Source organism: Ranitomeya imitator, chromosome 3 (assembly GCF_032444005.1).
Source record: "Ranitomeya imitator isolate aRanImi1 chromosome 3, aRanImi1.pri, whole genome shotgun sequence".
Lineage (NCBI taxonomy): Eukaryota > Metazoa > Chordata > Amphibia > Anura > Dendrobatidae > Ranitomeya > Ranitomeya imitator.
The window spans coordinates 177,087,614-177,110,050 of record NC_091284.1 but is presented as its reverse complement, the minus strand read 5'-3'; the positions used below and the strand labels follow the sequence as shown (position 1 = coordinate 177,110,050).

The window sequence follows — 22,437 nt, the reverse complement described above, 5'->3', positions numbered from 1 at the left end:
AAAACCCCAATGCGCGTTCAATGTGTTACTGCTTTAATGTGTTAACACTGCTCGAAAAAATGGAACAGTAAAATACCACATGCTAGAGATCACTGAATGAAATATTCCAGTTGCAAATCTTTATTCATTACATAGTGGAATGCGTTTAACAATAAAATATAAAAATGATTAATGTTAATTACAATGAATATCCCAGGGATGTCTGGATTTGGAATACTAAAAATCAAAGTGGAAAATCAAATTACAGGCTGGTCCAACCTCAGTGGAAATGACTGAAGGCAAGGAAATGATGCTCAGTAGTGTCTGTATGACCTCCCAACAATGCCTGGGCATGGTTCTGATGTTCTCCTGCTGGATCTCCTCCCAGACCTGGGTTAAAGAATCAGTAAACTCCTGGACAGTCTGTGGCCTTTAATGGATGGAACGAGACATGATGTCCCAGATGTGCTCAATTTTGGATTAAGGTCTGGGGAACGGGTGGGCCAGTCCATAGCATCACTGCCTTAATCATGCGGGAACTGTTGACACACTTCAGCCACATGGGGCCCATCATTGTCATGTATCAGAAGGAACCCAGGGCCCAGAGCACCTCCATATGGTCTCACAATGGGTCTGAGGCTGTCATCCCGATACCTAATGACAGCCAAGGTACATCTTGATAGCAGATGGAGGACCCTCCAAATAAATGCCTCCCCACAGCATTGCTGAGCCACTGCCAAAACGGTCAGGCTGGAGAATGTTGCAGGCAGCAGTAAGTTCTCCATGGCGTCTACAGACTTTCACATGTGCTCAGTGTGAACTTGCTCTCATCTGTGAAGCACACGGGGCGCCAATGTTGAATCTGCCAATCACCCAGAACGATGTTGGGCTGTAAGCACAACACCCACTTGTGGATGTCTGGCCCTCATACCACCCTTGTGGAGTCTTTCTGACAGTTTAAGCAGAGACATGGATGTTAGTAGCCTGCTGGAGGTCATTGTGTAGGGCTGTGGCACTACTCATCCTGTTCCTCCTTGCATAAAGCAGAATATAGCGGTTCTGCTGGCTGCTGAATTGTTGCCCTTCTATGGGCCCATCCAGGTCTCCTGGTGTACTGGCCTGTCTCCTGATATCTGCTCCATGCTCTGGACACTATGTTGACAAACACCGCTACCCTTCATGCCACATCTCACATTGATGTGCCATCCTGAGTAAGGCTAGGTTCACATTGCGTTAGTGCAGTCTGTTTAGCGCATATGCTAAAAGACTGCGTTAGAGCATCTGCGCTAGCGCGAACGCATAACGCAATCCCTTTTCGGCAATTGCGTTATCTGCGCTAGCGGGAACGGACCCAAAAACGCTGCAGACAGCGTTCGAGGGCTCCGTCACAAAATAACGGCACATCACTAACGCATGCCAATAATGGCATGCGCTAGCGATGCGCTACATAATTGCGGTCAATGGGTGCGCTAACGGATCCGTTACATGGCATTAGTGCCGCTATGAAACGGATTCTGTCAGCGGACACCCACTAACGCAATGTGAACCTAGTCTAAGCTGCACTATCTGAGCAGGGTGAGAGCAATAACAAAATGCATATGTGACCAAATAAGCCAAAAAAGATGAGAACAGAGATGGTCTGTGGTCACCCCCCACAGAACCACTCCTTTATAGGGGTTGTCTTGCTAATTGTCTATCATTTCTACCTGTTGTCTGTTCCATTTGCACAACAGCTGGAGAAATTGATTCTGTGTTGCTTCATAACTGGACAGGTTGATTTCACAGAAGTGTGATTGACTTGGAGTTGCATTGTTGTGTAAGTTTTTGAGCAGTGTAATTGTTCACTTACTGCAGAAATTAGTTATACTGGACAGAGGAGTCTATAATGTGACTTTTTCTACAAGTAAATTGCTGACAACTGAGCTCCGTCTTGGCTCATATAAAAGGCAATTTAATGTCTATATGGTATATACAAGCTGTATCCATTGTAATCTCATGGCATCCAGGGGCTTCGGTGACTGCACACAGCCACAATAATGAAGTGGTCAAAAATGGTTTATTTTGTTGTATTGTTAAAAATCCACCTATATTGGATGGACTGGCTGACGAAATGATGTGTAAATCCGCCATGCTCCCAATGCACATTTCTGCGTCCTAGGCCAAAGCATGCAATTCTGTGCCCCCTCTCCTCCCCCTTCAAAATGTTGACTTTATTATTTTTAATTTAACTTTCAAGTTTATTTCTGAAACATATAAGCAATAAATATAATCTTTGAATCGCATTGGTTTTAAATTAAAAATACGCTACTTATGAAATTCCATAACATGAACACCTTACCAAAAAAAACTTTCCTTGGAATTTGTCGTTTTAGCTACCTATAGAATTTCTTCCTTTGCGCTTTTGTACATGAAAAGGCTTGAGTTGTTTCATTGAAGTTGAGAATCTTGTTAAATCTGCTTCAATGAAAAGTGTAATTCGACATATTTAGCTGCATCGTAGATATTAAATGATCCTTGATTCTTTTCAGAGAAGGAAAAGTCCTTTCAGCCAAGGAATTCGTCACTGTCATGCAGACAAACGCTCTTAATAAAATGTCTACACTTTGGATAAATGGTGTGTAGTCCTTTTTCTCGTAGCCACTTTCAAAGTGCTAGGGGGTCTTTAGTCTCATTGTTGCAATCAGTTATGTGAAATTCCAGATAGACAAGTTCATCTCATAGAGCGGATTCCAGATTGTTTTTTAAAATCAAAAGCTGGTTTCTTCTCTTTTCGTCAACTTCAGGAGAAGTACATTTTTTAATGACACCAAGTATTTTACCAAACGCAAAAGCAACTGACCTTTTCTCAAGTTTTGCTTTAAGGTTGTGTTGATTAGAACTGAATATCTCCACCACAGGTGAAATTAAAAACAAAATCCCTTTTTACTTTGCACTGTAGCCACTATGACATTGTCCAGTTCAGCATGGTAGAAGGTCCTACACCTCTGCATTCATTATATCTATTTGCACCCAGCACTAAAATTGCAACGCTCAGGCCGGAGTCACACTAGTGTATAGCATCAGCTGTGATATGCCAATGACTCTCGGCTCTTGCTATGCTGCTACCAGAGCCAAGTCTCGTGCTACTGTGCAGGATAGGAGCACAGCTGCAGAGGAGACTGAGCAAGCAATTTCTCCATCTCCTCTGCTGCTGTCGTCTGTGTATGTCACACTGCACTTGGGTGAAATCAGAGTGCTGTGCGTTGTCACTCGCACCCATAGACGTGTATGTCAAATATATAGAAGGGGGAAATGGAAGGAAAGTCAGCTCAACATTGATTATGGCACCTTGTCTAGTTGTGGATCTCCGCATGGAGCTGCCCTGGTCCTGGACATGTTGCTGAACAATTGCAAAGAAAGATCCTCCAGCGTAGATATCATATAAAAATTCACATTTATGAAGGTCTCCTCATAAAAGCAAAAACATACTGTCAGCCATGGAAAGCAAACTGACGTGTTTTGACATTTATTTCTTAATCATGGTCTAATTTTATGATGAGACCTTAATAAATGTGAAGTTTTATGAGATATCTACTCTGGAGGATTTTCTTTCTTTGCACCCATAGACTTGTATGGGTGCGAGTGAGTTGAGTCTTGCTGCCAATCTCTGAATGCTGCTATGGTTGTCTCCCGTAAGAGCAGCATGTGACAAAATACTTATACTTGCACGCCTTGGCTGCTATCCATGAGGTTAACAGTTGTCTGAGGAATGTTCGGCCAGGCTGAATGCACTTTTTAGCATGAAAATCATAAAGATCCGCTGCTGGCGACTCCCTTTGCAATAGCAAATTATGTCCTAGAGGTGTTTGATGGGATAAAAGACTCTGCAGACCATGACAGCCTTCTTGGGTGATGTAGGCTGCTCACAGTAGCACAAGCAACATGCGAACTGTTTAAAAATTGCTCGTGCGACACTTCTGATAAGTGGATGTACCACGATTCTATAATGCAGGTGGAATTGGACATTGCATACCACGCCTAAGGTGTCTACATGAAGGCATGAGATTGTTCTGGATAGCACATAGATAACGCCCTTTGGAAACCATCGAGAGATTGTCATCTGGTCCTACTACCAAGATTACGGTGTGGGATGGCATAATGTATGGTAACCTGACTACTCTAATTGTCTTTCGGGGTACAGTAACAGCTACGCATTACATTAACTTGGTGTTGGCATCAGTTTTACCGCCATTCCTCCAAAATGTCTCAGAAACCATTTTTGAACACAACGGGTTACATGTTGGTCGTGCAACTGTGAGCAGCCTTCGTGGCATTAATGTGCTACCATGGTCTGCAGAGTCTACGGATATGTCTCCCATAGCACACATCTGGGATATTAATGGTCAGCAAATTCAAAGGGCGCTGCCAGCAGTGGAACTTGATTTGTATGTCCAAGTGCATTCAGCATGTCAGAACATTCATCAAACAACGGTTAATAACCTCATTGGTATGTATGTGGCGCTCATACTCTATTCTGAAGAAGGCAAAATGTTTTTTTTTTTTTTTTTTTAAATAAACTAAATTCTTTGTTAGTCTTTCGCATTTTATTAACTTGTCTAACTGTCGATATTGTGACTTAATTCACCAACTCTTAATTCTTGGTATTTCAGTTTGTGTGTAGTGTATATATAAATATTTCACAGGCTATTTAAATATAGTTTGTTGTGTGTACATACATAGTGTATATATAGATGTGTAGATTTTCTGTTTTAGATTAATAGGCAGAATGAAAGTGATGGGTACCGAATGTATGCTATAGTTCCTGGAAACTGAGTTCCTCACCACTACCCTGTTCTATAGTCCTTTGTGTAAACTGAGCTATGATGTATGATTTTCATAGATAAGAAATGGGAAAACCATAGATCTACATGTACTTGATACTTTGACCTTCTAAGTTCATGTGGCACAACTGCAGTGCTATTAGCTGTGTTGCAGGAGAAGGTGCCAGATAATCTCCCGGCAGCTGAGCCTACACTGTGCACGTTGCTGCAGGACTTCCTTTCACAATGTTGTTTAGTAAAGGGTTATTGTTAATTTTTCCTAAATATACACCAATATATTGTAATGCTTATATTTTAATCAGGAAGGTCTAATAAGCTAAATATGCCCGAGTTCTTCACCTTGCTCAGCAAGTGGGCAAGTTTTAACTATTCAGAAACCTAATATTTTGGACGGCAGCACTCCTGTAATCCGCAGTTTGGCCCCATGGCTTGGTTGCAAGCAGAGATGGCTTTGCTTCTTCAGTATCACATGAGCATAGGGCTACTGAAGCCACCAGTTTCTGTGTAGCCCTTGCAACCCAGACTAGGTTTTTTACCGATGCTTAGGGACTCTGGAAAAATCAGTTGCATTTTCAATCCTACATTTTGTTACTGTATATCTTGGGCCAGCACCATTTTTTCCATTATCTCATGCTTGTAATATCCATTCATGTACTCACGTTATGTGCCAAGTTTATTCTGATTACTTTCACTGTTCGTTTGCCCCCTTAGGGGACTTGAAGCTGATTGTCTGATCACTTGGGCTATGTGTAGCAATGCCACAGCATCGCTGTATATAGCCAAAATCGGTCTCCTTTTGAAGCACGGCCGTAGTGTTTGAGTAGCTCCAGAATGATCATCACTGGTCTTCAGTAGACTCCCTAGCTGTCGTAGCAACCCATCGATGACCTGCGATCGCTTCACAGGTGCATGGAATGACGCATCCCAATATAAATACCGCTGTCAGAAATTTGGCATCGGTATTTAACAGGGTAACAATCGTGGGAAGAGGTCCTAGAGGCAAGTCCTGGCTGTAACACACAGCCATCACCTGCTGAGAAAGGGGTGACTTCTTGAGCCCGCTCCATACACCTGCTTTTGACTTGCACCATAAATGTTGTGCAGGTGTCAAGTGTTCAGACTGGTGCTTTGAAAGTACACCTTGTGCTACATTTTATAGTTTTAAAACTTATAGGTGGAATGATATATCCCCCAATGTATTACAAAGTTCCTTAACTGTCCATGCTGTGTAGCCGTCAGTAAAAATTAGAGTAAGGATTAACTGGAACTTTCTCTAAATTGTAAAAACTACATGACTGGTAAATGCCAATTAAGCAAAGCTAGCTGCATAATTGTAGTTTTATTTTCATCTATTTCACTTTTTACATAAAATACTATGTACACCTTTGCTGTCACTATATAATTTAGCTATATACACGGTCACTGATTTTGAGCATTGATTTTTTTTTTCCCCCTTTCTAGAGCATCATTTAATAGACAAAAGGCAGCCCTGTGAGGGTTCTTGCAGCCACTAACCTCTACATGTGTGTGTATAGACCACTTTAGTGTGTTTAAATAAAAAAAAATGCTTCCTTGAAGTGTAAACTATTTGTACAATCTTGCACTGAATTCTTTGTGGGTAATTTGCTACTTAAAATGCAAAATTTAGCAACTTTCTAAATGGTTGTCTTTAAACAGTCTCATACCATTTTGCTGTTACAGTGTGCAAGTCCTTCATCTAATCGGTCTGCGAAATATACAGCCAATCCATTGGAGCTCTACTGCAGTGTCTTTCTTTTTTTCTTCTTCTTCTTTTCTCATTTTTCTGTTTGACAATGGCAATAGGGTGAGGAAATGGTTGTACACAGAATATTGGAGAGTGGGGAAAGCATCCATGTTCCAGGGAGGGCAGAGAAAACCTCAGCGGAAATCGAAGATCAGGCAGCACTGATGTAGAAACACATCTGGGTCATGTAGACATCACACTTGCTGTCCATTTGTAGGTAAGAATGTGGTGGGTGGGGAGGGCACACATACAAAAGAACTAGGTGAAACATGGACTAGGTTTAAAACTGCATATCTTGGTTAAAAAAATGAATGAGTAAAGGAATAAAGATTAGACGGTGACTTGGTGGTTGCTGATAAAACTTTTGTACTAAGGTGTAAAAATCCTGTGCCAATGGTGTCTAAACCCTTTGCTTGTGCCATTCAATATTTTGACTTACAGTCATTCTGATTTTTCTTCTATTTAATGGAGTAGGAGTCTGTGATTGCACGTTGGTGATACTGTCCGGTAGCGTATGTCCTGGATGGAGATCTGATGTGTTGCTTTCGCTCTTGCTGCCATCTCGGCTGACTCTGCAGAGAAGCTGTCTCACGGTTCTCCGGACGCTGTTGGACAGTAAGAAGTACATGATGGGGTCCAGACAGCTGTTACAGGCAGACAGCATGAGGGTAACTTCGTTGGTTTTGTGAACTATATCCACCCAGTAACAAGAGAGCGTTTGCAGTTGGGTTGCGATATAAGCAATCCTAAATGTGTGATATGGCACAAAGCAGGTGGTGAAGATGAAGAGCACAAAGAATGACTTGTATGCCGTCGCATTGTACCTCCCAGCACTTGGGAAGTACGCTCGCTCCCTGGAGATTTTCTGAAGGTTTTTTCCAATCTTTACATAGGATAATATCAGCATTACAAAAACAATCCAAAAGACTAACACGACAAAGTAATTAAATGCCGCTTGCCAAATTTGGCGTTTCCGGTCTGTGTATTGGAAACACTCGTTGGTGTCGGGTTGTTTTCCGAATGATTGTGTAGCAATGAGCAGTGTCCCGGAGAGGATGGCGCCCGCCCACAGGCAGCAGCAGATCTGGATGCTACATTTCCTTTTCGACACACTCTGCCCTCGCTGAGATTTCTTCACTTTCACGTAACGATCCATGCTGATGAGACCCAAAAGCACAATGCTTATGTACATGTTCATGTAAAACAGGTTGCCAACAACCTTGCAGAAAACGATGCCCATTTTCCACTGTTTTGAAAAGTGATATATTATCCGAAATGGAAGGCAAACGATCAAGAGCAGATCGGCAATGGCCGTGTTTAGCAGGTACACCTGCACAGAGTTTCTTTTGCGGTGAATGCGTAAAAACACATACAGTGCCAAACCATTGCCCATCAGTCCAATGATAAAAATGAGAGAGTAGAAAAACACAAGAGCATAATTGAGTAAGGATTCATCCGTAGTGCACGTGGTCGAATTGTCCATTAATGTGGCGTTATCAGTATGTGGCATAGAATTATCCATTTTCTCTCCCAAATGTATCGTCTATGAGATAGAAGAATTTCTAGTGGTGTCCATTTATTGTTCCTGGAAAAGGCAACAAAATGTCATGTTATTTTGTGATGGTAAATGTAGGTAGATGTTTTGCATTGACTTTGAAAAAAAAAAAAAAAAAATCAAATTTGACAAACTTCTAAAAACAATTTGCAGTTTTCATACGTTGATTTTCCCTTGTAATCCGAACAGTGAAACCACACAAAATAGTTATTATATAACATTTCCCTCTGTCTGCTTTTCATCATAGCTTGCAAACAAATGGAAAATGGCTAACGATTTTAAAGCAAATTTACAGCGCTCATTTTTTTTTTTTTTTTTTTTTTTTTTTTAGTGCCTTTTTCAGTTTTTAATTTATTTTCGGGGCCCTGTATATTGAGAACCCCAAAAGTGATATCCTTTTAAAAACCGCACCCCTCAACATAATCAAAGTTGATTGCAAGTAGTTTAGTGCTTTTCAGGAATTAATGCAAACTGGCATGATGACCGTAAAGAAAAAAGTTAACCACCTAAATGTTGCTAACTTCTAAACACAGGTCACTATAACCAGCAGACTCTCAAGTCCGATATTTGAACGTGAATTGCCGTGGCATCCATCGTGACCACAGGTATGATTTCAGGGTGCCGATGGGGTTAAATGGGCAGCCTCCACTCTTAACTTTCTGGATATTTGTACTCACTATTGATAGCAGCATCTAAAGGGTTAAAGGGCCGTGGTCAGTGTGAATGCATACACAGAGAACAGCTGTGTGGCAATAGTATGGCATTGGAATAAGTGCTACCACGTCAAAACTCTAGGGGGCGTGCTAGGTGTGTGTATACATATCCAGCATGAACCAGAGGTTAAAGTTGTGCGGTTTTCCTGCAGATCTGCAAGATGACACTTTTTAGTCTAAGCGTTTTACTGAATTAAAAGAATACTGTTAGGAGTGTAAAAAAAAAAAAAAAAAAAAAAACTGCCACAGATACAGGCTTTTAATATTACTTTAGTTTCATGCCGGTCTTTGATAACCAGAATATAATGTGTGTTTTTGTGGTATTCTTGAATGTTGCTAAAAAATGTTTTGATCTGTTAGAAATTAAATGAAAAATATTACACAAAAATAAAATACGTTTGTATAGAACCCCAGACCTGTTCCCTGTAAGTAGTGACCCCCGGTTAGATATACATATTTTCCTCACTTCCTGGCACTGTCGGACAAGAAAGGAGTATTTATATAAAAAAAAATTTAAAAAGTGCAGTGTCCGGATTATATGCCTCCTGTTACTGGAGTCTCCGGGACATTTGGGGAGCATTAGCAGTAGCCTTAAGGAAGCTTTTCCACTTCAGAAACAAAGTGCACTTGGGAAAATAGTGCAAAACAGTAATGTGGCTGTTGGCTGATTTATTTATTTTAATAAATTGTCTTGTGGTCCTAAAAATGTAGCATATAAAAACAAAAAAAAAGTGTATGCATATGGGGATGTGTGTGTGGGGATGTGTATGTGCGTGTATGTATGTGCGTGTGGGGATGTGTATGTGCGTGTATGTATGTGCGTGTATGTATGTGCATGCATGTATGTGCGTGTAATGGTGGCCCGATTCGAACGCATCGGGTATTCTAGAATATGCATGTCCACGTAGTATATTGCCCAGCCATGTAGTATACAGCACAGAGTCACATAGTATATTGCCCAGTCACGTAGTATATTGGCCAGTCACGTAGCATATTGCCCAGCCACGTATGTAACAGGTTAAAAAAATAAGCATACTCACCTTCTGAAGGGGCCCCTTGTAGTCCTGGCGCCTGTGTGCGGTGCATGCAGCAGCTTCCGGTCCCAGGTTTGATGAGCGCAGGACCTGTGATGATGTCGCGGTCACATGACCGTGACGTCATGGCAGGTCTTTATCGCATAGCATCCTTGGCACCGGAACCTGCCGCTTGCACTGCCGATGACAGGACGACATGTCGGAGGGTGAGAATAACTTTTTTTTTTTTTATTATTATTATTTGTAACAGTAGATCTTTTTACTATTGATGCTGCATACGCAACATCAATAGTAAAAAGTTGGTCACACAGGGTTAATAGCTGCGTAGCCAGAGTGCGTTACACCGCGTTCCGTTAACGCTGGCATTAACCCTGTGTGAGGGCTGACTGGAGGGGAGTACGCAGCGGGCACTGACTGCGGGGAGGAAGGAGCGGCCATGTTGCTGCCGGACTGCACCCGTCGCTGATTGGTCGTGGCATTGGTCATGGGCGTTTTGCCACGACCAATCCGCGACTTGGATTTCCATGACCGACAGAGGCTGCGACCAATGAATATCCATGACAGAAAGAAAGACATAGACGGAAGTGATATATATATATATATATATATTTCTTTTTCTTTTTCTTTTTTCTTTTTTTTTTTAAATATCTCACTGAATGAAATATTTCAGTTGCAAATCTTTATTCATTGCATGGTGGAATGTGTTGAGAACAAGAAAACCTAAAAATGATCAATGTAAATCAAAATGAATATTCCATGGAGGTCTGGATTTGGAAGGAAACTCGAAATCAAAGTAGAAAATCAAATTACAGGCTGATGCAACTTCAGTGGAAATGCCTGTGCCTATATGACCTCCCTACAACGCCTGGGCATGCTCCTGATGAGGCGGCAGATGGTCTACTGAGGGTTCTCCTCCCAGACCAGGACTAAGGCATCCGCCAACTCCTTGTGGTGCAAGAAGTCTGTGGTGCAACATGACGTTGGTGGATGGTGTGAGACATGATGTCCCAGATGTGTTCAATCGGACTCCGGTCTGGGGAATTGGCAGGCCAGTCCATAGCTTCAATGGCTTCATCATGCAGGAACTGCTGACACAATCCAGCCACATGAGGTCTGGCATTGTACTGCATTAGAAGGAACCCAGGGCCAACCGCACCAGCATATTGTCTCACAAGGGGTCTGAGGATCTCATCTCTGTACCTAATGGCACTCAGGCTACCTCTGGCGAGCACATGGAGGGCTGTGCGGCCCTCCAAAGAAATGCCATCCCACACCATTACTGACCCACTGCCAGTCATGCTGAAGGATGTTGCAGGCAGCAGATCGCTCTCCACGGCGTCTCCAGACTATGTCACGTCTGTCACATGTGCTCAGTGTGAACCTGCTTTCATCTGTGAAGAGCACAGGGCGCCAGCGGTGAATTTGCCAATCCTCGTGTTCTGTGGCAAATGCCAAGCATCCTGCACAGTGTTGGGCTGTGAGCACAACCCCCATCTGTGGACGTTGGGCACTCAGACCATCCTCATGGAGTCAGTTTCTAACCGTTTGTGCAGACACATGCACATTTGTGGCCTGCTGGAGGTCATTTTACAGGGCTCGGGCAGTGCTCCTCCTGTTCCTCCTTGCACAAAGGCTGAGGTAGCGGTCCTGCTGCTGGGTTGTTGCCCTCCTACGGCCCCCTCCACGTCTCCTGGTGTACTGGCCTGTCTCCTGGTAGCACCTCCAGCCTCTGGACACTACACTGGCACACAGCAAACCTTCTTGCCACAGCTCGCATTGATGTGGCATTCTGGATGAGATGCGCTACATGAGCCACTTGTGTGGGTTGTAGAGTCTGTCTCCTGCTACCACGAGTTGAAAGCACAACCAACATTCAAGTGACCAAAACATCAGCCAGAAAGCATTGGTACTGAGATGTGGTCTGTGGTCCCCACCTGCAGAACCACTCCTTTGAGTGTCTTGATAATTGCCAATAATTTCCATCTGTTGTCTATTACATTTGCACAACACCATGTGAAATTGGTTGTCAAACAGTGTTGCTTCCTAAGTGGAAAGTTTGATTTCACAGAAGTTCGATTTACTTGGAGTTATATTCTGTTTAAGTTTCCCTTTATTTTTTGAGCAGTGTGTGTAATAAATAGCGTGTGTATAAATGATGTTGTGGTGTGTGTGTGTGTGTATATATGTATGTATATGTGTATGTGTATATGTATATGTGTGTGTGTATATGTGTATGTATATATATATATATATATATATATATATATATATATATATATATATATATATATATATATATATATATATTTTTTTTTTAGTGATACAAATGCGATAGTTTCCTCTTTTATAACAATCTGTCAATGCCTGGTTCCCCCTAATTGCCTGTAATGCCAATTCCATAAATATATTTACATAATTGCCTTTTAAACTGTCTTCTTTTAAGCTTGGTGTACATAATTAATGTACGTTCTTATAACTGTGATCTTAGGATTCCCTGTAAATCTCAGCAGTGAGAGTGCAAGCTGTGATTTATATTGAGGCGGCGTTAAGTGTTCTCTAAAGAGTTAGATATATGTATTAGTAAAGGCTCCAGCTCGCCTACTAACGTATCTATTCCTTATATAATAATATATTGTCTCCAGATCATCTTCAGTTCTATTACTTACTTTTTTTTAGTCTTTGAAGAATCCGACTTGCAGCGTTTTCTTCCGAACGTCTGATGCCTTGTTAGAGCATATTGTGACTGCTGCTTCCTTGTTTTAGCTTCTAAAAGTGCTGTGCGAGTAGAATCATCTTCTGATGAAATGTCTGTACTGTTGGCAAAAAAAATACATATGCTTCTTAATTTATACAGCCTGAATAAAGTGAACCTGACATCACATTCTATACTTTGTTATGGTTGAGGTCCCCCATACACATTAGATTGGCATCAAGAGAACCAACAGATGATGTCCACTGAGAGAAAAATCAGGCACATTGGATTTCCTGTGGCATATCTGACTCTCAGAGAATTGTAAAGAGTGTTGGCAGAGCAAACCTGTTGATGAGGGGCTTTGGTAGTCATGGCCATCAGCCAAACCATTAACTGTGTATGGGGGTCTTTAGAATGGTAATGGGGTTTTCCATGATCAGATTATTATTAGCCTGTTGACGCCATCACTGTTGTACTGGTAATGGAATAACTCGCACCTCTTAGGCTGCTTTCACACATCAGGTTTTTTGCCAGATTCCGGTTCCGGCGTCGCACCGCAGCACGGATCCGTTTTTTTTTTTTTTAAGAAACAAAATGGCAACCGGATGAGACGGAGCCATTTTTCAGCCGGATCAGGTGTCCGAATCCGGCGAAAAACCGGATCCGTCTCATCCGGTTTCCATCCGGTTCGTCCGGTTTTCTTTCCGGTTTTTTACAGATCCGGCTTTTAAAAACGCCCCCTGAAAGGCTAAAAAGGTGATTGGCCGGCTGAAAACTATATACAGTGTTCCTAACATCTGTGACGGGTTGAAGAGGAGCAAGATACAGAGCAAGATGGACGGCATTATTGCGAAGATTCCGCAGAACGTGGATTTCATCGTAGAGGCGAATCGATTTGAAAGCAATTGTTATTGAGAAGGAGCGAGAGAGACAGCGTGTCATGCGTCTGCGACGACGCAGTTTGTGGATCCACCCCATCACGGCACAGAGAATGACCCGTGGAGTCTTTTCCACTTTGTATATGGAGCTACGAGGTGACCCTGACAAGTTTTTCAGCTATGTGCGGATGAAAGCGGAGAACTTTGATGTATTGGTGGAGCGGGTTGAACATCTAATAAGGAGTGATACTTATTGCCGATTCTCCATTACCCCGGCTGAGCGTCTGATGGTAACTCTTCGGTAAGCATTGTTTTTGGATCAACTCTTGTTGGGCACTTTCGTTGATATTTTGAATTCGCAGTAATTTCAGCCTTGCTTTTGTCCACAGATTCCTAGGAACTGGTGAATCCCTGTCTTCACTACATTTTCAGTTCAGACTGGGCATTTCAACCATATCAGGAATAGTGAGGCACACTTGCCGTGCACTGTGGGACTCTCTGCATGAAGAATACATTCCACATCCCACAATGCAGACATTGTTGGAAGTAGCTGACAGATTCCTGGAAGTGTGCCAGTTTCCCAATTGCTTGGGTGCGGTGGACAGGAAACACATCCGTATCGTGAAACCGGCTGGTTCCGGATCTCAGTATTTCAACTACAAGAAGTACTTTTCCATAGTGCTGATGGCCATTGCTGATGCGGATTACAAATTTGTAGCGGTGGACATTGGGGCGTATGGCCGTTCTAATGATTCGCAAGTTTTCAAACTGTCTTCTGTGGGGTGGCGTTTATATGGACAAACCTTTCAATCGCCCCCCCCTCCCCCAAGACCACTGCCTCAAACCTCTGAGCCACCAATGCCATTTGTATGTGTTGGGGATGAAGCTTTTCAGCTTTCCGAGCATCTTTTGAAACCCTACTCCATCCGTGGTTTAAACAATACTAAAAGAATTTTCAACTACAGACTCACACGTGCAAGGAGAATGGTGGAGTGTGCGTTTGGGATCCTAACCGCCAAATGGAGAGTTCTCCTGACATCCATTAACTTGAAGACAGACACTGTGGATGAGGTCGTGAAAGCGTGTGTTGTCCTACACAATTATGTTATATCCAAGGAACAGCTTTCCATTGAGGACCACTCTGCTGAAACCACCTTGACGGATTATAGCAACCAGACATACAGAAGTTCTGCCACAGTTTCCAGAATACGGGATCACTTTGCAGAATATTTTATTTCACCCCAAGGAAGAATACACTGGCAGGATGAGAGTTTAAACACTTTGTATGTACCTAGTAATAACTGTTACCTTTACCCATGTTGTGTACCTGTTTGGGTTTACCTTTTACCCATGTTGTGTACCTGTTTAGTTTTAACTTTTAACCAAGATGTGCATCTGTTTGGGTTGTACCCAAAGTACTTTAGCTCTTACCAATAAACCTTGTTTAACCAAAGTGTTATTTGTCCCCAATGAGTAAATACAAGAGAGTTTTCAACCAAAAAGTTTTAACATTTTTTCACAACCAAACTTTTTTTAGAAACGCCAAAAAAAACATACAGCTAACTAAAGGGTTTCATACGTCGAGGTGGAGATACTGTCGGAGGGACTGTCGGATAGGGACACTTCGACAGTGGGAGTGTGGAGAGAGGAATGTGGTGGTGGTGGGAAATGTTCTATAGGTAGGGGTGAAGGAGTGGAGAAAGCTATTGAGCGGGTGGACAAGAAAGTCCGATTGGGGTTAGGAATTTGATAGGATGGAGGGGTGTAGGTAATGTTTTGGGAGGATTGGGAGGCAGAAGGAGTGATGTGTGAAGATGGTTGGGAAGAGGGTGATAGAGGCTGTTGGAAGTGGGCAGGGAGAGGAGGCGAGGATGAAGTAGATGGGAAGTTGTATGGGTCGGGATCATATGGGTGGGAAGGGGCAAGGGTGGGAGGCTGGTAGTATGGCTGGTGGGAAGGGTCACGTGCGGGAGGCTGGTAGTGTGGATGGTGGGAAGGGGCATGGGGCTGGTAGTGTGGCTGGTGGGAAGGGGCACGGGAACGCTGAAAGTGTTGTGGCTGTTGGGACAGGGCACGGGCACGATGTGGATGATGGTGAGGTGGGTGGGATGGGGCATGGTCAGTTTGGCGGTATGGGTCAGGAGGATGGTACTGGCTGTAGTGATGGACAGTGGAGGAAGGGGGGGCAGTTGGAGGATGGTTGGAAAGACTATCTGCTCTAGAGGCAATGAGCGCTAGAGTAGACTGGCAGGATTCAATTACTTGCATCTGCTGAGAAGTAGATGGCGTCTCCATTTGCTCAAGCACCGACTGAAAAAAAAGTGGTGTTCGGTGACTGTCTCGCCTCTGAACGCATCGTTACCAGAAGTGTATGCATCTCGAGCATACTTTTATTTATGAAATTGAAATCTGCAGCCATTTGCTCGGACAAAACTTTCAGACAGTTCTGGAACGATGCGTTCAGGTGCAAGAACTCGGGCGCATAACTATGTACCTGACCCCTCTGCCGAAACCGCCCCGATGCTACAGGTGTACTAGAGGTGGCTGCAGCAGAGGGGTGGGGTACAGGAAACGCTATATCCTCACCAGCATCTACATGCAATGGAACCGGCCAGGATGCTCCAGCGCTCGTGGATGGGAAAATGGTATCAGAAGAGTGGGAAGGTGCAGAGGGTTCCTCACTGTCAGTGTCCCTCGGTGGCGGCCTCCTGAGGGATCGCCCCAGAAGGGTTCAACTGTGCTGCAGGCTCCCGACGGTACTGTGGAAAAAAAGAGAAAAACAAACCATTAATATACTGTCATTGCATGGCCCTGGCTGAAAGAGCAAAAGAGGTTTAGACATGTAAAACATTAGTGCATGTGGTGGGTAATATTTACCTTCGGGTGACCATCGTTGACCTGAGGAACGATGGGGCCCTTGCATATTTGTACGTGCTCCTGCGTCCTCCAGATCCACTCGGGGCCCACATCTTTGTTGAACTCCTTCTTAAAGCGATCCCTGATCGACCACCACCTTTTCACAATCCGCTCACCTGTTAAAAAAGGAGAAAGACAACTTGGTTAGAAACAGCATTTTAGAATGCATCACCAAAACTGAACTGAGGATACTTACGTTCTTGAATCTGGGCCTGAACATCAAGGTCATCCCACCTCGGTATCAGTTCGCGGCAGATTTGCTCCCAGAGTCGACGGGTCACTGAGAGATCAGCATGGCGGCGGTCACCCATATTCCAGAACGGCTCCCTGTCTCGGACAAGATCGATGAGGAGGTCAATATCAAGGCCAACCTCCTCACCGTCAGAATCTGGAGCACGCTGTGAAACCTGTTTGAAAAGGGGGGGGAAAAAATTAACACCAAATTTGAAACATTTCTAACCTCCCCCAAAAATTTTTTTTTAAAAAAACCTACACGACGACGGCCGCCACGAGATTCACGCCAACGACCCTGGGAGCCACTGGAAGGACCTCTTGCTTGGGCACCAGATTCCGAACTCTAGAAGAAAAATGTTTCTGGCTCCTTCCGTCTTGGCAGGGTGTTGGCTCTTCTGCTTTATGGCTGGAAATGGATGAAGGCCTCATGGCACTGCTTTATATATAGTCCTGGGGGCTGCCCATAGGTTTTTGAGCATGCTCAGTGTAAAAAGCCGGATATGGCCGCTGTATCTGGCTTTTTCCGGATCCGGCGCTTTCCGGCGTCCATAGACATGCATTGTTGCGAAAAGCCGGAAAGGCCGGATCCGGCGTTTCCAGCTTTTTCGCCGGAGACAAAAAAGTTACAGTAGACTTTTTTTTTTAAAGACGCCGGAATCGATAGAACGCCAGATCTGGCTTCACACCGGAAGGAACGCTGGGCCATCCGGCGCCAATAATATTCAATGGGGGAAAAGCCGGATCCGGTTTCTCCGGTTTTCAATTCTGTTTTTTTGGCGGAAGAGCCGGAATTCGCCTGAAACAAAAAACCTGATGTGTGAAAGCAGCCTTAGAATCATCTGTTTAAGAACTTGCAAAAATTCTTCAGTGTCTTTAAAAGGGTTGTCTCACAAACAAAATTAATTATAATCAATAGATTTTGGAATACATAATTTCAACCATTGGAAGTGTTAAAATAAATGTTCCTCTGCTGAAATAATAAATGTGCTCCTGCTGTGTACAGTGTAATGATTGTGTCTGACCATCAGGGCTGTGGAGTCGGTAAGCCAGACCTCCAACTCCGACTCCTCAATTCCCATGACACCAACTCCGACTCCCTCATACATGGCTCATGTTTAAGTGATACATTTACTGTATTAAAATGGTAACATCAGGCTTTTAATCTTTATTGTGATACAATAATCCATCCATTTAGATAGAACATAAAATATATTTATTGGAATGCAAGTTTAGAACAAAACAGCTTTGCATATTTACAGTTTTATACACTCTGCCGTAAGTGGGGGGAAAAACAGAAAATTTGTTCTGAGAAATAGTATCGCCTCCATCAGATCCTCCTTCATAGATGACCTCACATCTGAATACTAATTATTTTAAGGCTAGAGAACAACCTCTCTACACTAACTTGGGTTGGTGTCAAAGCAGTAACCACATGGGCAACATCTCTAACAATTTCAGGGTATAAAGGAATTGCCTTCATGCATAGTCAGTTTTGATGAACGATTGAACTCCTCTACTTTGAGAGCAAGTGAAAAATTTTGCTGCAATATGGTCAATCTGTTTTCTATGGGAGTGGAATCTTTTTCCCTGCAACAACGCTTTGTCCTCCAAATACTTGTCGAAATCAAACTCCTCAACTGATGAGGATAAAGGAACGGCAGCAGCACTGGCAGGACCCGAGTCCTCTTGCTCTTGGCCATCCTGTAGCCCACGCATCCTAACTGCTACCGCAATCAAAGCTTCTTTTCCTTTAGTAAGCTGTTGATCATTCAGCAATATACGATAACTCGGAACACATAAACAGCTGCCAGAAGAATTTTATTTTCTAATATCACTGTTTCTCTCTCTGTTTCATTGAAGCAAAAATGCCATCTGCGTTTAAACGTCCTCTTGGCACAGGCAGAACAACAAGTTCTTCCACTCCTTTAAAAAGTTACAAGCTGTGGATTTAACTCCTGGCATTTTTATAGTCACTGTAAATGGGTGATGAAGCAGTTCCTTCAATTCAGCCACCTGTGCCCTTTGACCTTCATTTAGTGTTACCCCAGAGTTAGCCATATCTACAAGGAAGGGTTTCAGCTCAAACAATCACTCAATAATTAAATAGGTGCTTGATCCACAATTGCCCCTTTTCCAGCACGTCTCTTCAAGATGGAATCAACTTTAGGGGTTCTGCCAGCAATAGCCAATTTCCTCACTTTGCTAATCAGAGTTCCAGCATGTCCCTCTTGCAGATTCTTATTGCCAGCTGCAGCGTATCCACAACACCGCATGTGATGAATAGGAAAGAGGTGTGAAGCGGCTTCAACAAGATCATCTAATTGTAAAGAATCATTTTGCTGTCCTTCTGTAGTAATATCTGTTTGCTCCTCCGTTATGGGAACAGGACTGTGGCCTTCCATCTCCAACATGCTGAATGTGAAATGTTGTTCTAGCTGCTGTTCACCTTCATTATTCATCAGTTTAATTGTACTTATGTTTGAAGCATTATCAATTACAATAGCAAGAACCTATTCTTTATTTAGTTCATAATCTTGCAGAACTTTTTAAGGTCTGGAGAAACTGGCTGCTGTGATGAGCTTTAGTATCTTTTACTGCCAGTGTCTTGGTAACAATTTTTAGTTGCCTCAAACGTTGATGGCAAAATGGTTAACTCTGTGACATGTGCAGGCATCCATTTTAAGAAATACAAAGTGTCTCTTGAGTCTTTTTAACCCCTTCCCGACCCATGACGCCACGTAGGCGTCATGAAAGTCGGTGCCAATCCGACCCATGACGCCTATGTGGCGTCATGGAAAGATCGCGTCCCTGCAGATCCGGTGAAAGGGTTAACTCCCATTTCACCCGATCTGCAGGGACAGGGGGAGTGGTAGTTTAGCCCAGGGGGGGTGGCTTCACCCCCTCGTGGCTACGATCGCTCTGATTGGCAGTTTCACTTTCAACAGCCAATCAGAGCGATTTGTAATATTTCACCTATTATAACGGGTGAAATATTACAATCCAGCCATGGCCGATGCTGCAATATCATCGGCCATGGCTGGAAATACTAATGTGCCCCCACTCCACCCCACCGATCGCCCCCCCCAGCCCCCCGATCTGGCCGGTACACTGCTCCGGCTCCCCTCCATCCAGTGCTCCGCTCCCCCCCGTGCTCTTGTCCGCTCCCCCCGTGCTCTTGTCCGCTCCCCCCGTGCTCCAATCACCCCCCATGCTCCAATCACCCCCCCTGCATTCCGATCCACCCCCCCGTGCTCCGTTCCACCCCCCGTGCTCCGTTCCAGCCCCCCCGTGCTCCGTTCCACGCCCGCCGCGCTCCGATTCCCCCCCGTACTCCGATCCCCCCCCCGTGGTCCCCCACCATACTTACCGATCCTGCCGGGGTCCCGTCCGTCTTCTCCCTGGGTGCCGCCATCTTCCAAAATGGCGGGCGCATGCGCAGTGCGCCCGCCGAATCTGCCGGCCGGCAGATTCGTTCCAAAGTGCATTTTGATCACTGAGATTATATCTCAGTGATCAAAATAAAAAAAATAATAAATGGACCCCCCCCTTTGTCACCCCCATAGGTAGGGACAATAAAAAAATAAAGAAATTTTTTTTTTCCCACTAATGTTAGAATAGGGGTAGGGTTTCGGTATGTGCACACGTATTCTGGTCCTCTGCGGATTTTTCCGCTGCGGATTTGATAAATCCGCAGTGCTAAACCGCTCCGGATTTATGGCGGATTTACCGCGTTTTTTTCTGCGCATTTCACTGCGGTTTTACAATTGCGATTTTCTATTTGAGCAGTTGTAAAACCGCTGCGGAATCCGCACAAAGAAGTGACATGCTGCGGAATGTAAACCGCTGCGTTTCCGTGCAGTTTTTCCGCAGCATGTGTACAGCGATTTTTGTTTCTCATAGGTCTACATTGAACTGTAAACTCATGGGAAACTGCTGCGGATCTGCAGCGTTTTCCGCAGTGTGCACATACCTTTAGAATTAGGCTATGTGCACACGGTGCGGATTTGGCTGCGGATTGGCCGCTGCGGATTCGCAGCAGTATTCCATCAGGTTTACAGTACCATGTAAACATATGAAAAACCAAATTCGCTGTGCCCATGGTGCAGAAAATACCGCGCGGAAACGCTGCGTTGTATTTTCCGCAGCATGTCAATTCTTTGTGCGGATTCCGCGGCGTTTTACACCTGTTCCTCAATAGGAATCCGCAGGTGAAATCCGCACAAAAAACACTGGAAATCCGCGGAAAATCCGCAGGTAAAACGCAGTGCCTTTTTACCCGCGGATTTTTCAAAAATGGTGCGGAAATATCTCACACGAATCCGCAACGTGGGCACATAGCCTTAGGGTTAGGGTTGGAATTAGGGTTGTGGTTAGGGTTGTGATTAGGGTTATGGCTACAGTTGGGATTGGGGTTAGGGGTGTGTTGGGGTTAGTGTTGGAGGTAGAATTGAGGGGTTACCACTGTTTAGGCACATCAGGGGTCTCCAAACGCAACATGGCGCCACCATTGATTCCAGCCAATCTCGTATTCAAAAAGTCAAATGGTGCTCCCTCACTTCCGAGCCCTGACGTGTGCCCAAACAGTGGTTTACCCCCACATATGGGGTATCAGTGTACTCAGGATCAACTGCGCAACAATTACTGGGGTCCAATTTCTCCTGTTACCCTTGTGAATCTAAAAAAATGCTTGCTAAAACATCATTTTTGAGGAAAGAAAAATGATTTTTTTATTTTCACGGCTCTGCGTTGTAAACGTCTGTGAAGCACTTGGGGGTTCAAAGTGCTCACCACATATCTAGATAAGTTCCTTGCGGGGTCTAGTTTCTAAAATGTGGTCACTTGTGGGGGGTTTCTACTGTTTAGGCACACCAGGGGCTCTGCAAACGCAATGTGACGCCCGCAGACCATTCCATCAAAGTCTGCATTTCAAAAGTCACTACTTCCCTTCTGAGCCCCGACGTGTGCCCAAACAGTGCTTTACCCCCACACATGGGGTATCAGCGTACTCAGGAGAAACTGGACAACAACTATTGGGGTCCAATTTCTCCTGTTACCCTTGGGAAAATAAAAAATTCTGGGCTAAATAATTATTTTTGAGGAAAGAAAACGTATTTATTATTTTCACGGCTCTGCATTATATACTTCTGTGAAGCACTTGGGGGTTCAAAGTGCTCACCACACATCTAGATTAGTTCCTTTTAGGGTCTAGTTTCCAAAATGGGGTCACTTGTGGGGGGTTTCTACTGTTAAGCCACATCAGGGGCTCTGCAAACGCAACGTGACGCCCACAGAGCATTCCATCAAAGTCTGCATTTCAAAACGTCACTACTTCACTTCCGAGCCCCGGCATGTGCCCAAACAGTGATTTACCCCCACATATGGGGTATCAGTGTACTCAGGAGAAACTGGACAACAACTTTTGGGGTCAAATTTCTCCTGTTACCCTTGGGAAAATAAAAAATTGCAGGCTAAAATATCATTTTTGAGAAAATAATTTTTTTATTTTATTTTCATGGCTCTGCGTTATAAACTTCTGTGAAGCACTTGGGGGTTCAAAGTCCTCATCACACATCTAGATTAGTTCCTTTGGGGGTCTAGTTTCCAAAATGGGGTCACTTGTGGGGAAGCTCCAATGTTTAGGCACACAGGGGCTCTCCAAACGCGACATGGTGTCCGCTAACAATTGGAGCTAATTTTCCATGCAAAAAGTCAAATGGCTTGCCTTCCCTTCCGAGCCCTGCCGAGTGCCCAAACAGTGGTTTACCCCCACATATGAGGTATCGGCGTACTCGGGAGAAATTGCCCAACAAATTTTATGATCCATTTTATCCTACTGCCCATGTGAAAATGA

At 43.9% G+C, this 22,437-nt stretch overlaps 2 protein-coding genes across 9 annotated transcripts in view; one reads left to right on the top strand and one right to left on the bottom strand.

Moving 5' to 3' along the window:
- CASK (calcium/calmodulin dependent serine protein kinase) overlaps positions 1-22,437 on the top strand; it is a 393,333-nt gene that overhangs the window by 190,598 nt on the left and 180,298 nt on the right. The gene's annotated exons all lie outside the window — the stretch shown is intronic.
- Positions 6,123-12,651, bottom strand: GPR34 (G protein-coupled receptor 34). Its single transcript, XM_069761639.1, has 2 exons — positions 12,533-12,651; positions 6,123-8,149 (listed from the first exon to the last, which is right to left on the bottom strand). The coding sequence occupies exon 2, from the start codon at positions 8,084-8,086 to the stop codon at positions 6,965-6,967; it is 1,122 nt and encodes a 373-aa protein (XP_069617740.1). The 5' UTR covers positions 8,087-8,149; positions 12,533-12,651; the 3' UTR covers positions 6,123-6,964.

Coding starts and splice junctions, on each gene's coding strand:
- GPR34 (XM_069761639.1), bottom strand. CDS start 8,086: ATGGATAATTCTATGCCACATACTGATAACGCCACATTAATGGACAAT.